Consider the following 14,558-nt stretch of genomic DNA (forward strand, 5'->3'; position numbering starts at 1 on the left):
AACGACCGTTCAAGGAGCGACTATTTCGAACGGTCGGGTCCAGTAGGGAAATCCACGTACAATATATGTCAAGATATGAAAGAACGCACGAGTTCATCGTTTTGACTTCATAACTGGGGATCGAACATCTTCACTATAATTTAAAAGGGATAATAATAATTAATAGGGATTGTTCGAAGCATATAACACTAGAATCACAATAAATTTCTAGACCATTTATTGCGAGTGATAATCAACCTGCAATGGTACAATCACTCGCTTCGTATTTCATATTCTCCCTAAGAATACTCTATTCACACAATAACATAAATTTGCAATATAAATTAAAACGAACTCATCTATTCGATCTAAACTCTCTTGAACAATCGTGCTATGATAGATTTAAGTAATAATAAAATAGTATTACTTTACCTTATTAAATTGTAATCAGCGCATTTAGTATCGGGTAAAACACGACTTACTCTTGGGAAGCTGGCGGAACCTTCGGAGTTTCCGCTCTTCCCTTGGCTTCCTCTCAGAGATTAACGCCGATGTTGGCGTAGTCAGGCTCGTTGTCGCCCCTCACGTATATCGTGCCGTGCTTGGCCATATACTTTTTGATAAACTCACGTGCCTTGGTCCGCACCGAGTCTGTCACTTCCAACTCGTTGATGGTGTTGTCGCAGTGCTTCAGTTCCTTCACCAGGACGAAATGGGTGAGCTATGGGAGGAAAAAAATTGAAGAGGATGGAATTTAGTTAGCCAAAAGAATTGTGTACTAACCTTCCTCGCCAAATGCTTGAAATCCTCCGTGTTAGTGATTCGACCGGTCTGACAGGATTCCTTTCGATACGCTCCCAAATGCTGTACAATAACTCCGGCTATTTCGCCGCGGAATTTTTCTTTAATCTTACGAGCTTCATCGCTGTTGAGATCTAACCGGTCGGACTTTTTCCGTTTGCCAATTTTAGACGAGCCCACCGATGAGGACGATGCAGCCGACGAGGATCCCCCAAAGGTGGAAGAACTTTCGCCAAGCTTCGCGGCTCGCTTCTTCCCCAGACGTTGCTTAACCTTCTGCCACTCCTCGTAGGGGGAGATCTTTTTCTTCTTGGTCAGAATGTCCAGCTCATCGACGATGCACTTGTCGTCAACGATTTTGTGTGACACCACCAGGTCGTCGTCAATGAGCGAATTTTCGGTAGCGCTCCGATCCAGCGCATCCACACCGGAATAGGATCCACTGAAAGGACTGTCGGAAAGCGACTTGTCCAACATGCTTCGGGCTCGCAGTCGCTTGGCTTCCTCCTTTCGGCGGCGGAGTTTCTCTTTGGTTTCCTTGTAGCGTTTCATCTCCATCTGGCCGTACAATTTGTCCTCCTCGGTCCGGGGCTGTGGAACAGTTTGATTGAATGATTAGACGCACTGTTATAATACGTTATGTAAAATGTACTTACGCTAATTATCTTCTCCTGAACAAGCCTGTTGCTATGCTTTCGCTTCCTATGCTGCAGCAACTCTTCGGCCGTTTTCTCAAACGATTCACTGCCGAACAGCTTTTCACCGCTGCTACTGGCGTGGGGAGACGAATCACCAGTTTCCAGATCCTTGATCGTTTTCGACAGACTATCATTCATGTCGTCCGGTTTGGCGAGGACGTCGTCTAAGTAGATTAAGAAATATTGTTACATTGGCAACTTTCCGAAAGTAAAACATTACTCACCCAAATTGAAGCTCGATTGTTGCTTCTTCTTCCGCTTGAGCAGCTGCTCCATATGCGTATTGAGATACTCTTCCTCCGAGTCCTCGGTGTCGGTGGTACTCGAGTCGGAACTCATGGAAATATCCTCGTCGCGCAGTCCTTGACCGGGCCCTTTGGGATTGCTCTTCTTCGGGGGTTCCCACTGGGGGACGCGATCTTTGACGTGGTAATAGTACAATCGTCCCCGTTCGTCGATTGCAAACTTCCACAGCGGAGGCAGATCCATCGGAGGCAGTTCGTAGTCCTCCGGGTTGGTGGACAAAGGCGGCGGTTGCACTTTCATGTACATATGGCTGGGTGGTCTCGGGAGGGGCCGATCGTCGGCAGAGTAGTACTCTCCGGTGGCAGGATTCATTTTGGCGGGCACATCCATCGGGTTGGTGTGGTGCGGATTCAGGCCGAACTTAAGACAGTTGGTTTCGTGTTGCATCCACAGCTCTTTGTTACGTCGTTCGGCTTCCTCGTGGGCGACTTTCATTTCGAACAGCTGGCGCCGTTGCTGTTTCGAGAGGTTGTCCATTTTGTACATAGGACTGGCAGTGCTAAGTGGTCGCTTTAACTTGTGGAAATTGAGCAGTTCTCGATCGTCCATCGATTTGCGCCGTTTCAGTTCACGTGAGCGATCGAAAAAGCGAGTGGATGAGTGCCGTTGCGATGACGTATCGTCGTCTCCGAGACCGAGCGCCTTGTAGCGCAAATCGGCTTCACGTTCGTGCTCCTTCATCTGTTCGATACGTTCTTTCTTTGGAATTCGAAATACCTCCTTGAGATTGATCCAACTAATTAGCAATTTGCAGGAGAGGATGCGGATCTGCGTTCCAAGTCGCTTCTCTTCCGGAGCATTTTCGTCCTCTGGTTCGGGAATTTCGATAGAATCGATCAAACTGACCGCTGACGGAATCATGGTCTCTACTGCAGCTGCTGCGGAAGATTTTTCCTTTTCCGATCCTTCTTTCTCTGAACAAGTGCTACTGATGATCTCCTTCAGTTTGCCCAGATCAGCAATCTTCAGCAACTCCGGCATGTTTTTCAGAACGTCAGCATTCCCAACGACTTCCTGCTTTTTAGCGTCGGAACTGGCGTTGCTGTCACTTCCCGCGCCATTGCTATCACTCGGAGAGCTGCTGCTCGATTCCTTTTCCTTCTCTTTTTCCGGTTCTTTTTGCTTTTCTTTGGATTTTTCGATCTTAGCCCACTTTTCGATCGTCTGCAGGATTTTGCTGTCCTTCAGCATGGTTTTGTTCGGAATTGGTAAGCGATCCAGTGTGTCCAAAATCTGGATGCGGAACTTGAGATCTTCAATGGATTCGGTGGACTCGCAGATCCAGCCGTAGAGTAGCCGGAGACCGTGATAGTCCAGGAATAACCGTCGGCACGGCAGTTCTCCGCTTTGGAGGATTGTGAGCAGTCGGCTTCTGGATTTGATGTCCTTAGCGCGGACCATCAGACGAGACAGTTTAAGCGTCTGGGCCTGGTTCTTCAGCCCGGTCTTCAGGAGATGATTGATCTCTTGCTCTAGATCCGGATCCTCGTGAATCTGAGGTCGACGTTTCTTGGGGCGCTCGATTCGTTTACGTACCTTCTTGGGTTTTGTTTCCGGTGGTTTTTCAACACTGGGTATGACGGTACTTGGCTCCGTAACCGCAGGTTCTCCTTCAACCTGCGGTTTTCCTTCCTCAGCCAGGGGAATTGGTTCTTCAGTTTTAATCACCTCTACCGGGGTTTCAACTGCAGAGGGTACAACCGCTGGCACTTCTGGTTTGACGTCCTGCTCCTCCTCTTCTTCGCTTTCTTCAACCTCTTCTTCATCTTCGTACTCCGACTCGCCATCGCTGCCCGGATCTCCACCGATCCAGCCGGTGCAATTTTCCGACTCGCAATAGCACTTCTGTGCCCTTCGACCGTAGCGCTGGAACTGGTAGTCGAAGGTGATTTCCTCCCCCGGCATAATATACTTCGTACAGAAAAAACCAATTCGAAGTTCACCGTTGACGGTCCACTTCTGGGTTTCCGCATTCGGGTCGCACGAGTGATTTATGAATCTGGAAATGTTTCCCTTCGTGGTTGCATCAATTATGGCGTCGCTTCTCAATGCCATAAAGTAGTAGTGTTTGTTCTTCTCCTTGGAGTACAACTCAGCTCGTTCGTCGAACTGCTCACTGTTCAACACCTCGCCTACGTACTCCATGATGAAGTCCCCTGGGACTATCTCTGTACTGGCCTGGATTCCGAAACCTTTTTTCTCCGTCCGGAAAACTTGGCAGTTCGAGTATTCCAACTTTTGGAAACGTTTATTAGTACAGCGTTCTCCGATGATGCAACGCGATCCACACTCGATCATCAGCAACTTATTTAGGCAGTCCTCGCCGCAACCAAGCTCTCCGCGGTCGATTTCATCCGTAGTGAGGAAACAGTCGCACGTCATCTTCTTCGCCTCCTTACTGATGACCTTATCGCAGTGGTACATATTTTCCCGGATCGTCTCAAACCGACTCAGCTTGTCCTCCATATCGCGAAGGTATTCCTCTGATAGTTCGATGTTTGTCACGTAAGCGTCCTGCTCACTGGAGCCAGAAATATCCATTCCCGAGAGATCACCAGCTGACACAACACTGAAGTTGCCGGTGATGGCATCCTTAAGGACCTTAGAATCGAAACCCAGCGATATGTTGGTTTTCTTGAACAGCTTTTCCCTATCCTTGACTAATCCATGACTGGTGCGCTGCTTCTGCGAACTGATCGTCTTGATCCGAGACGATCGACGAATATTCGCATCATCTTGCTGCTCCGCTTTCGACTCCTTCGTGCCTTCCGTAATCGAACTGTTATTAGAGTTGGAATCATCATTTGATTCCTGCGACGCAGCCGGGGAAGTCGGTTCTGTCGATTCTGTTATTGAAGGTTCCTCCTCTACTTTGAGAACAACTTCTTCCTTAGGCTTCTCGTCACAGATGGAGATGTTTTGGAACTCTTTGAGAGCAATTTCCGGACGTGGTCCCGAAATTTGCACACTGGTGTCAAAAGCGTCGGAGATCTCCTGAACATCGGATGCTTCTTCGAGTACCGCCGGTTCTTCCTTAGGAATTATCGTCGGTGGTTCAGAAATGATGGACTCCTGGGAAGAGTTGATAATTTGAAGCTCCTCGTCATTTTGATACATTTTACGTGACGCCTTGGTAACAATTCGAGGTGGCTCCGGTGCCGGGAATTCTTCTTTAATAACTGGTTTAACTTCCGGGGCTTCTTCGATGAGACAATCCACAGGTTCGGGGTGTTCAATCTCCGGCGGCTTTGTCTCCACCGATGGTGGCGGTAGCTCCACAGGTTTATCTTTCGATTTCTCCTTCTCCTTTTCTTTAGGTTTATCGTCCACCAAGCTCTTCCGCGACTTCGAACTACTGGAAGAGTCTCTTTTACTACTGCTGCCACTGGAAGTATCCTTAGAGGACTTCTTCGAAGAACTACTCTTGCTCGGAACTGGCGAGCAATCGGTTGAACGACTCTTCTCCTTTGAGTCCTTCGTTTTGGAATCACTTTTGGTGTGCTTCTTCTTAGAATCCGACTCAACGCGCACTTTCGAGTGTTTGTCTGATTTGCGGGGCTTCTCCGAATCTTTCGACGATCGCTTACACTCGTCCGCTAGCTTTTGCTTTGACGCTGGATCGAGAGCTTGGAGTTCGCTATCGAAACACTTTTTGGGCTTATCCTGCTGCTTCGGCACTGGTGTGGGCGGTTTAGCCACCGCCTCTTTCTTCTCTGGTTCCGGTGGCTTTTTTTCTACAACTTCCGGCAATATCGGCTTTTTCTCCACTTCCGGCTTTTTCTCTACCTCTGATCGACGATCTTTTTTATCTGATGATCGTTTCCGATCTTTATCCTTGTCACGCTCTTTCTCCTTGTCACGATCTTTATCCTTATCTCGGTCTTTGCCACTTCCGCTAGAACGGCTCTTCGAATGCTCTCTCGCTCGTTTATCTTTCGAAGAGTGTTCTCGTTCGCGATTTTTCGACTTCTTCGAATCCTTACGAGATTCGCGACTTTCCTTTGAGGACTTTTTGTGTTCCTTCGATGGTTTTTGAACTATGTCTAGTTTGGAAGGCGGTCGCTCAAGGTCCTTTGATGGTTTTGGAGTTGTGTCTACTTTGGAAGGCGGTCGCTCCTCCTCAGATGGTTCTTCTTTCGCTTTAGGACGAACTTCTTTTTTGAGCAACTCTTTCTGTGGGGAACCATCCACAGCCTCTCTAGATTCTTGTACAATTGATTCAATTTGTATTACCTTTACCGGCTCGACTTTCTCCTTACCAGCTTTGAATTCCTCCTTCGTCGGTTCAAATAGATCTGTCTTCAATTTTCGAGGCGAAGATGTCGATTTTCTACGCTCAGATGTCGATTTAGCTCTCAAAGCTTTTGTTGGGGTTTTTTTCAACATCTTTTCCGTTTCTTCTACTGGAAGGTCCGGTAAAGCCATCGGCACCGCCTTTTCTGGTTCGACCACTGGAGTAACTTCCTGAACATTGGCTTCTTGTTTGATTTCTGACGGTATAACGCTTTCCTGTTTAATTTCTATCGGAATAACGTTTTCAACTACATTCTCGAGATCCACTACCGCATCAACCTCCATCGGCACCGCGCTTATATCCTCCTTGATTTCTTCCGAGACGGGAACATGCAACTTCACCTCCTCCAGCGGTTCCTCTTCATCGTCAACTGGTTTTATAACTTCAACCATTTCTTCGTCCATGCATGGTGCTATATTCGTTCGACTTCGTCCCCTGCGTGGTCCATCTGCCGGTGATGATCGAGTACCTCCCCGAATGCGTCGTTTCCGGAAAGGCTTGGGAGCGACCGGAATCACCACCTCCTGTTGCTCATCGCTGATGATTTCATCGGCCTGCAGGACTATCTCGATAGCATCATCCAGAACACATTCGCTTCCGACTGTTGTGTCGATCACAGCTTCCATAGGCTCATCCTCTACAACAATTTCCTGGGGTTCATCTTTCGGTTGAACTAAATCTGCAATACTATCAGGTGCCTTCATCTCCACAGGAACATCCGCCTTCGTTACCGGAGCTGAAGCTGCACTTCTCGTCGTTTTATACGACCTCCTTATGAACATGGATCCTGCAGGTCGCACCGGCTCCTCTTCAACAGGAATAACCGGCTGCGTAACCGGCATCGTCTTTACTGATCTTCCCCTTCGTTTTTTCACAACTTCGGCTTCAGGCTTGTCTTCAATGCCAGAAGTGTCCTCTTCTGAAGCTTGCACAGCTGGAAGACTTTTGAATGACATCATAGACGACAGCGAGGAACATGAAGGACCCGCTTCAGGGTATCTAAATTCTTCTTCCGGCCAACCGCAGAACTCTTCGGGCGATGGACTACCAAAACCATACAACTCGTCATCCGAAAAATAGCTACTGTCAATATTAAAAGTTAACGTTGAATCATTTGGATCTTCTAATGCTAAAAGCGTAATGCCATCAATCGCCCAATCCTTAGAACTTCCTTCCCCAGTGCTAGATTTCGTTTTCTTCTTACGAACTCGATTGTCTCGCGGAATGGGAGTGCATGCCCTCGTCGTTCTGCGTTTAGGCGTGTCGTCATCTGACTTCTTTTTACTTCCATATGTTCGAACCGGAGGATGAAGCATCGGTGGTGGCGATTCAGGCGGCGAAACCTCGTCTAACGATGCCGGAAGGGGTACTTCCGGTTCTTTTGTTGGCTGACTTTTCCGTCCACTACTGCTGCTACGAGCCAATTTTACATCAGCGTACGATACCTGAGACGACGGCAGGGGAGCATCCACCACGAAATCCCGATACTTATTCGTCACCTTGACTTGCCGTTTCGATTTGCGAGTACCGACCAATTCAGTTTTTAACCCACTTTCGCCTTCCGTTTCCGGTTGAACGGACGGTGCGCTGCCACTGCCGGTGCTAGATGCTTCATCTTCATCCGATTTCTTATCGTTCTGAAAAAAAAAGCATAACATGGTTGTTACATTTGGTTATCAATTTTGCTACGATTACAAATAAGTTTCGTTATCACAAATAAAGATATCGCAACACTAAAATGAGTCGTTATTCTGAACCGGTTATTTTCGAATTAAGATAAGCAAGCATAACTACCTGTACTGTCTGCTCTTGCGTATCCTTATCAATTTCCATTTTGACACCCATCTTCGATTCCTCTAATTCCTCATCCACCGCCATCACTGTCGATTCGGACACTTCGGACGGTGCCATATTGCTCCCTTCGTGCGATTTCGAATCCTCATCAACAATCTCGATCAGTTCAACCAGTCCATCGTCATTAGAATCTTCCTTTTGTTCCAGTGTTGGATGTGAGCGCTGCTGCCGACGAGTAGCTCTCGGTTGCCCAACCGATTTCTAGATAAAGAAACAAAATAAAATTATTTTAGAGGCTTATTCAGTGGAATGAAAAATTTGAAATGAATATCATTAACGCGCCTAATTATAATTGACCATTGAATATTTAAAGGATTAGTGATTAGGATCAGCATTCCGAACTCTCAAATTTTGAAGAAAATTTCAAGAAAATGACAATACCCAATAACACGATTCACAAGCAAAAAAAATCGATACTCACTCTGGTTCCCCGACCACCTTTGCGAACAGTTCCCAAATCCGCTGAAGTACCCGGATTGATTTGCTCCATCTGCAGCTTCTCCAGCACCACGGATGCTTTCATGGTCGTGGACAAATTGAGTTCTTCCACAGCAGCAACCGTTGCCACTCCTTCCGCATCGCCAACAAACGCGGTTTCCACATTTCTGGGTGGCGAAGCCTCACCCTTAGTACTGTCACTGTCGCCACTGCTGCTGCCTCCGCCACCACCACCCGAGGTGGAGTTTTTTACCGCTGCCGATGTGCGAGTAGTTCGAACCATTTTCAGCGTCAACGATCATCCATCGGACAACGGTCGGCTATACTCACGAGTGGTGATAAAAATGGACCGAATCTCGCTCGATTCAATGGTAAAATTTGAAATTATAAAACTCCGAATTGGGTGGAGATCCGATTTCTTTCCACAGTAAACACAAATGGCGGCCGCCGTGTTTCACTTGCTTTATATGGGTTTCCTCTTTCCTTGCTTCTTTCTCTTTGTCACGTGCACCAACACAAATTAACCGGCAAATGATGCGAATCGTGTGGATGGTTAAAAAACTGAATAACAACAAATACCCGGTACTTAAAAACAAAATCGAGAACATGTATTGCTTACCATTTGAAAAGAGCCTAGCCTATTCAGATTACGCCATTAATGACATAATAATTGGCGTTTCAGGTTAAATACGCTTTAAGATGTCATTATTTACGTAATATATGGTAATATTCCATACATTTTGCGCTGTCAAAAGATACCCGCTGAAAAGAGTCATAAAGAATTTATTACGAACAATTATTACGAGAGAGCTTTCGTTCTAACTGGGATGCAGGGAGAAATTCAACAAAACAAAACTGACAAGCGTCACGCTCTCTTTGCCAGCGAGAAAATTCTCTCTGTTTTCATTTCGTTTCGTAGTTGACAGTCATGCTCTTTCTGTCGCAGCAGGGTCGAATGCATGTTAGATGGAAATCTTCTGAGCGCTGAAGAATAACTCGGATTGTGATGGTTTTGTGGAAAGCATTTTATATGATGAAAAAATTTAATTTTTATTTAATAATGATGATAATTATTTATTCTCCACTTATTCAACATGAATTGTTTAAAAAACAGATGCTCTCTAGAATTAACATGAAGTATTTAACTTAAACCTAGATTTAATAGAACAAATAGAACAAATCGAATAAATTTTCAAAGTTCAAGGGCCAATGCGGAAGACAATTTAATACGTAGGAACGTAGGAATGGTTGTAAAACGAATATATTTGATGAATAAACATGATTTCATAAATTGTTTCAATTCTGCTCCTTGAATGGCTTAATGTATATATATAAAGTAGAATAACCTTAAATAAAACATGGATTGGTAATGCATTAATTCATCCAAAATCCAGTTTAAATTATATCACATTCACACGATTCGATTTTGTTAGAAGCTGTATCATTGGTTGTCGAGTAGAACGCAATGGTTCAGTTTCCATTTTTGAAAAAAATAATAAATTGCTGAGTTGCCCTTCATACATGGAGATACTGGTGGAAATACATTTTAGTTCGATAATATTTCTTGAAAATTGGTCCAATTGTCCTTTTTTTATTTATTTGTGAGAATTCCCAAAAGTATATAAATTTTTCTATCAAATACAGAATCAAAATACTTTTTAAACTTAAAAATAAATTGAGGAATAGTCTGATTCCCCGAAGAACGGCGCACCCAACTAATGAATGTAGCTTCGCTCATTATCCTTAATGAGAGCTTCAAATATTCTTCGAAAATCCCTTTTCATATTTTTTTAAATATTTTTTTTTCGTAGAAACTTTGTTCAGAAAAAAATGTTCGATTGTCGCCACACAAATGCTTGATTTCGCAAATTAAATTTTAAAACTCTCCTCGAATTCAACCCTGTATTAGCGTGCAAATGAGGAAACATGGAAACGTCAAGATATATTATCTTGCTGCAGTCTGAACACCTCGTAATACAGTGAACGTTCGCTAATTGGGGTTTTTCTAGTTGGGGCGCTTTTTAATTGGGGTTTCTCTAATTGGGGCAAACCCAATTAAAAAGCAGCTAAACGTCAGAATGTGATGTCAAAAACGAGTTGACATTTTGTTTCCGTGTTTGGCGGGATCGATATTTTGTAGCGCGTAAAATTTTCCTTTGTTCAATGCAAAAAGTAAACAACATTGACGCTTGTCCAAACGCCCCAATCAGCGAACGGCATTCGCTAGTTGGGGTGAAGTCGTGCCCCAATTAGCGAACGATCACTGTAATTGGATATCCTCTCACTTAACAAAGTCATAAAAAGCCCAATCTGAATAGACTATAATCCAAATCGTAAACATTGAGTAAATGCCGTTCGATGAAAATAGAGCTTGCTGGAAACGTTTCCCGATGAAAACAAAACCTATCCTTCCTATGCGCTTGAAAGATGAATTAACGTCAGCAACCTCAATGCATCATAACTCCTATTTCACTAGTTTATGATATTTCAAGCAGCAAAAACCTTTAAAAGCACTTAATAAACACAGTATATTTATCCATAGCATGCATGCAATGCATCGAAAATATAAAAAAGTGTCGAAATCGATAGAAGAAAGTTTCAAGTCCATTCACTTTTTTCTTTGAAATTCAGCTTTTCGTGAGTTTCAAAGTATATCCGTCCCTATAGTTCTTTGACATCTGGCTCGGGTTTGACATTACGTTTTCCTCCTGTTTCAGGATGCAAGGAGATGTTTATCAAAATGTCAAACCCAAGCCAGACGTCGAAGAAGTACAGGGACGGAAACACTGAAACTTACAGAAGCCGCCATTACCGTACGTGAAAAGCTGGATAGGTCTTTTCAATAATTCATTCTGTGTTTTATTTCATTGATAGACTTTTTATATTGTGGATGTTTTAACTACGTCGCTCGACTGAAACGTCGCTGGTCGCTGGCGACCCTTTCCAGTAAGTGCTCCAGCGACACAGGCAAATTCAATGCGTCGCTGCAGCACCAAACTGGAAAGCGCTCGCTGGTTGAGCGACGCGACGGTCCTGCGTCGTTCCAGCGATGACTCGCATAGACAATAATATTGTCGCGCTTATCTTTTTCTAGACTTTCGCGGCGGTCTTACTCTCGCAGGCTTGACTGCGAAGGTAGACGTCAAGATAGCCGCCGGGTTAAAAGATAGGGAAAATTTTCCCTCTCAAAACAAAACCACGTGCTTTTCGCCAAATGACAGCAGTACTCGATTGTATTGGTAAGAGGCAACCGGAGTCACTGAATACATGGAGAGTGTTTATCATGACAAGTGCATACGTAGGGTAAGTTTTTTATTGACTCTGTCGTGTTTAGTGACTGTTGCGATTACCTGAGAAGCAGCCAGCAGTACGCCGCAGTATTCTATATTTTCTCGAGATGCATAATATGTTTACACGCTATTCTGAGATTACCCAGTGATTGGATAGATTTCTCCTATTTTTGCGACCTCTGAGGGGTTGTCAAATTCTATGTATTCTATGAATGTAAAGAAAGAATTTTTTTTCTGTAGCAGCTTGTAATCAGCTGAAACTAAAATTATATTTTGATTAGATTAACCAATAACATACACACATACAACATATACACAAGAAATCGATTATTGTCGATTAGAAATACGACTTGTGATGCGACTAAACCTGTTCCAATATCATTCCATTATTTACAATTTTCACTATTTTTTGTCTAGTCACAAACTATTGCTGAGCGCGTTTCACTCCCAACTCCTTAGTGCATCAAACCGCTACCGTAGTCTAGGTTACCCAGATGAATTTTTTTACATTTATATTCAGCGCTATCACAGAAAATTATTCCAACTTACGATTCTTCAAATCTTGCTCGCAACTTAAACTATTTTCTACCTTGCCTTTCTCGGTTAAATTTCAATTTCCGCCAGTATTCTTCACTCGTGAAACTTTTTCCTTCTTTTTGCCGTTTCATGTTCTGCTTCTAAATCGTAAACAATCAACAAGGTAGCATGATTTCGCATACCTCTGCTGGTAGCGCTCACTGGTCACGTTTCGTTAGCATCGACGACGGAAGAGCTCGGCACAATCTACACTATGGGTAAACATCTAAATGAATCTGGGCCACTTGTACCCAAATCTGGGTAAAGGCTACCTTAAGGTAGACTCACACTTCGGAAATTTGGTCCGCGGATTTTTTCTCCATTTGTTTTTACATATACGATGTTTTCGGGATTTGGGCACGGGAAATCAAAATCCCGGCCCCATTTAAAATGCACGGGGCTCAAAATCCGATTTCCACATGGCTGTTTCAAGAGGGCAAAAGTCGCAAGCTTTGCCTTTTTTCGCAAATATATCATTAATTAGGATCGCTCTCAGCTAACTACCACTGGGAACTGGTAAATCTCCGCGCATTCTACCGAATGGAAGTAAAAAAATATATGAGGCTCTAATTCTTCTGGAATCTTCGGATATAGTCAATGATTTTGTAAGCGACTTTTGCCCTTATGAAACAACATTGTCGATTTACTTATCCTCCTTCTACCTCTGGAATCTTATCTATTTTCTTCTGTACAAAAATCCTCGCAGAAATCCGAATAACCTGTACCCTTGCCCCCTCGCACCCTTTTGAAAATTTAACTCAAAAATAGAGAAACTCGGCGCTCTTTTAGAGGTCATTTCCTCAAACCCTAGATCATTTTGAATCGATATTTGTTTGCAATCGGGTTTATATCAGCGGAAATAGTAACCAGCTGGGAGTAACCATAATGTGTGAGGATCAACCCGATTATTATTTCAGCACCAACATTTCAAAAGAGCAAAACTGCTTTTGTAAACAAAGACTTCTTCAGTCACTGGTGGGCTAATGTGTGCTCAGCGTCTGCACACCGTATCGAATGACAACGGCCAACGATGCATAAACTTCGCAGCCTTCCGCGAAATGGTAGTCCGAAGCACCTCTTCTTTCCTCGCAAAAATATCCATAAGGCCACATGGAGATCACCTAACCAAGAAACGGAAAACCAAATCGACCACGTTCTAATCGACGGTAAATTCTTCTCCGACATCTCGAACGTCCGCACTTACCGCAGTGCGAATATTGAATCCGACCACTACCTCGTTGCAGTATGTCTGCGCTCAAAACTCGGCGGCTACAAGACGAAAAACTAGCCCAAGAATACGCGCAGCAGCTGGAAGTGGCACTCCCAACGGAAGAGCAGCTAGGCGCAGCGTCTCTTGAAGATGGCTGGAGAGATATTCGATCCGCCATTGGTAGCACCGCAACCGCTGCACTTGGCACGGTGCCCCCGGATCAGAGAAACGACTGCTATTACGGCGAATGTGAGCAGTTAGTAGAAGAGAAGAATGCAGCATAGGCGAGATTGCTGCAACACCGCACGAGGGCGAACGAGGCACGATATAAACAGGCGCGGAACAGACAAAACTCGATTTTCCGGAGGAAAAAGCGTCAACAGGAAGATCGAGACCGTGAAGAGACGGAGCAACTGTACCGCGCTAATAAAACACGAAAGTTCTACACAGCAAAAAGAATTGTAATACGCTTCGACGTATTCTATGTTGATGTAATAAAAAAGCTATGTAAACGCAAAAGTCTGATGCAAAATTACATCATTTCTATGATTTATTACATCGGCTTCGAATTACACGGGAAATAAATATCTTTTCGCCATTGCGTTGAGCTTGTTGCCTTTCTCGTACAACAAAGTTGTACCGAAAAGGCTATCATTTCACTCCGAAAACGACCTTTTTATCGAGGACTCGTAGACCCTAGTGTTATATACCAATCGACTCAGCTCGACGAACTGAGCAAATGTCTGTCTGTCCGTGTGTGTGTCCGTGTGTGTGTGTGCGTATGTGTGTGCACACTAAAACATTAGCCAACTTTTCTAGTACTAAACCTTAATCGATTTTACCGCAGCAAGTTGCATTCGATGGAGAATATTTTCTTTTTGTTCACTATTGAATTTCAAAACGGTTGAACTTTGCAAAAAATAGTAAATATTCAAATAGTTATCACATATGATTATTTCGGTATGAAATGCTCTCGGATGACAAGGTTATGTTCTCCCAAGACACAATTCGAAACTGACAGCATTCAGTTTTATAACAAGTTCAGTCTCAGCATCATGATGTCACATGAAAAGGCCTTTTCCATCGTACACCGGAAGAAAATGTAGCTACAC

The 14,558-nt window shown here is 44.1% G+C and overlaps 1 protein-coding gene across 1 annotated transcript; it reads right to left on the minus strand.

Moving 5' to 3' along the window:
- Window positions 1–200: 200 nt before the first annotated feature.
- On the minus strand, window positions 201–8,817 carry LOC134225611 (probable histone-lysine N-methyltransferase CG1716). Its single transcript, XM_062705818.1, has 6 exons — window positions 8,354–8,817; window positions 7,873–8,133; window positions 1,703–7,715; window positions 1,437–1,642; window positions 763–1,371; window positions 201–700 (listed from the first exon to the last, which is right to left on the minus strand). The coding sequence occupies exons 1-6, from the start codon at window positions 8,651–8,653 to the stop codon at window positions 515–517; spliced, it is 7,575 nt and encodes a 2,524-aa protein (XP_062561802.1). The 5' UTR covers window positions 8,654–8,817; the 3' UTR covers window positions 201–514.
- Window positions 8,818–14,558: the final 5,741 nt, after the last annotated feature.

This window comes from Armigeres subalbatus, chromosome 3 (assembly GCF_024139115.2).
Source record: "Armigeres subalbatus isolate Guangzhou_Male chromosome 3, GZ_Asu_2, whole genome shotgun sequence".
NCBI classification, from domain to species: domain Eukaryota; kingdom Metazoa; phylum Arthropoda; class Insecta; order Diptera; family Culicidae; genus Armigeres; species Armigeres subalbatus.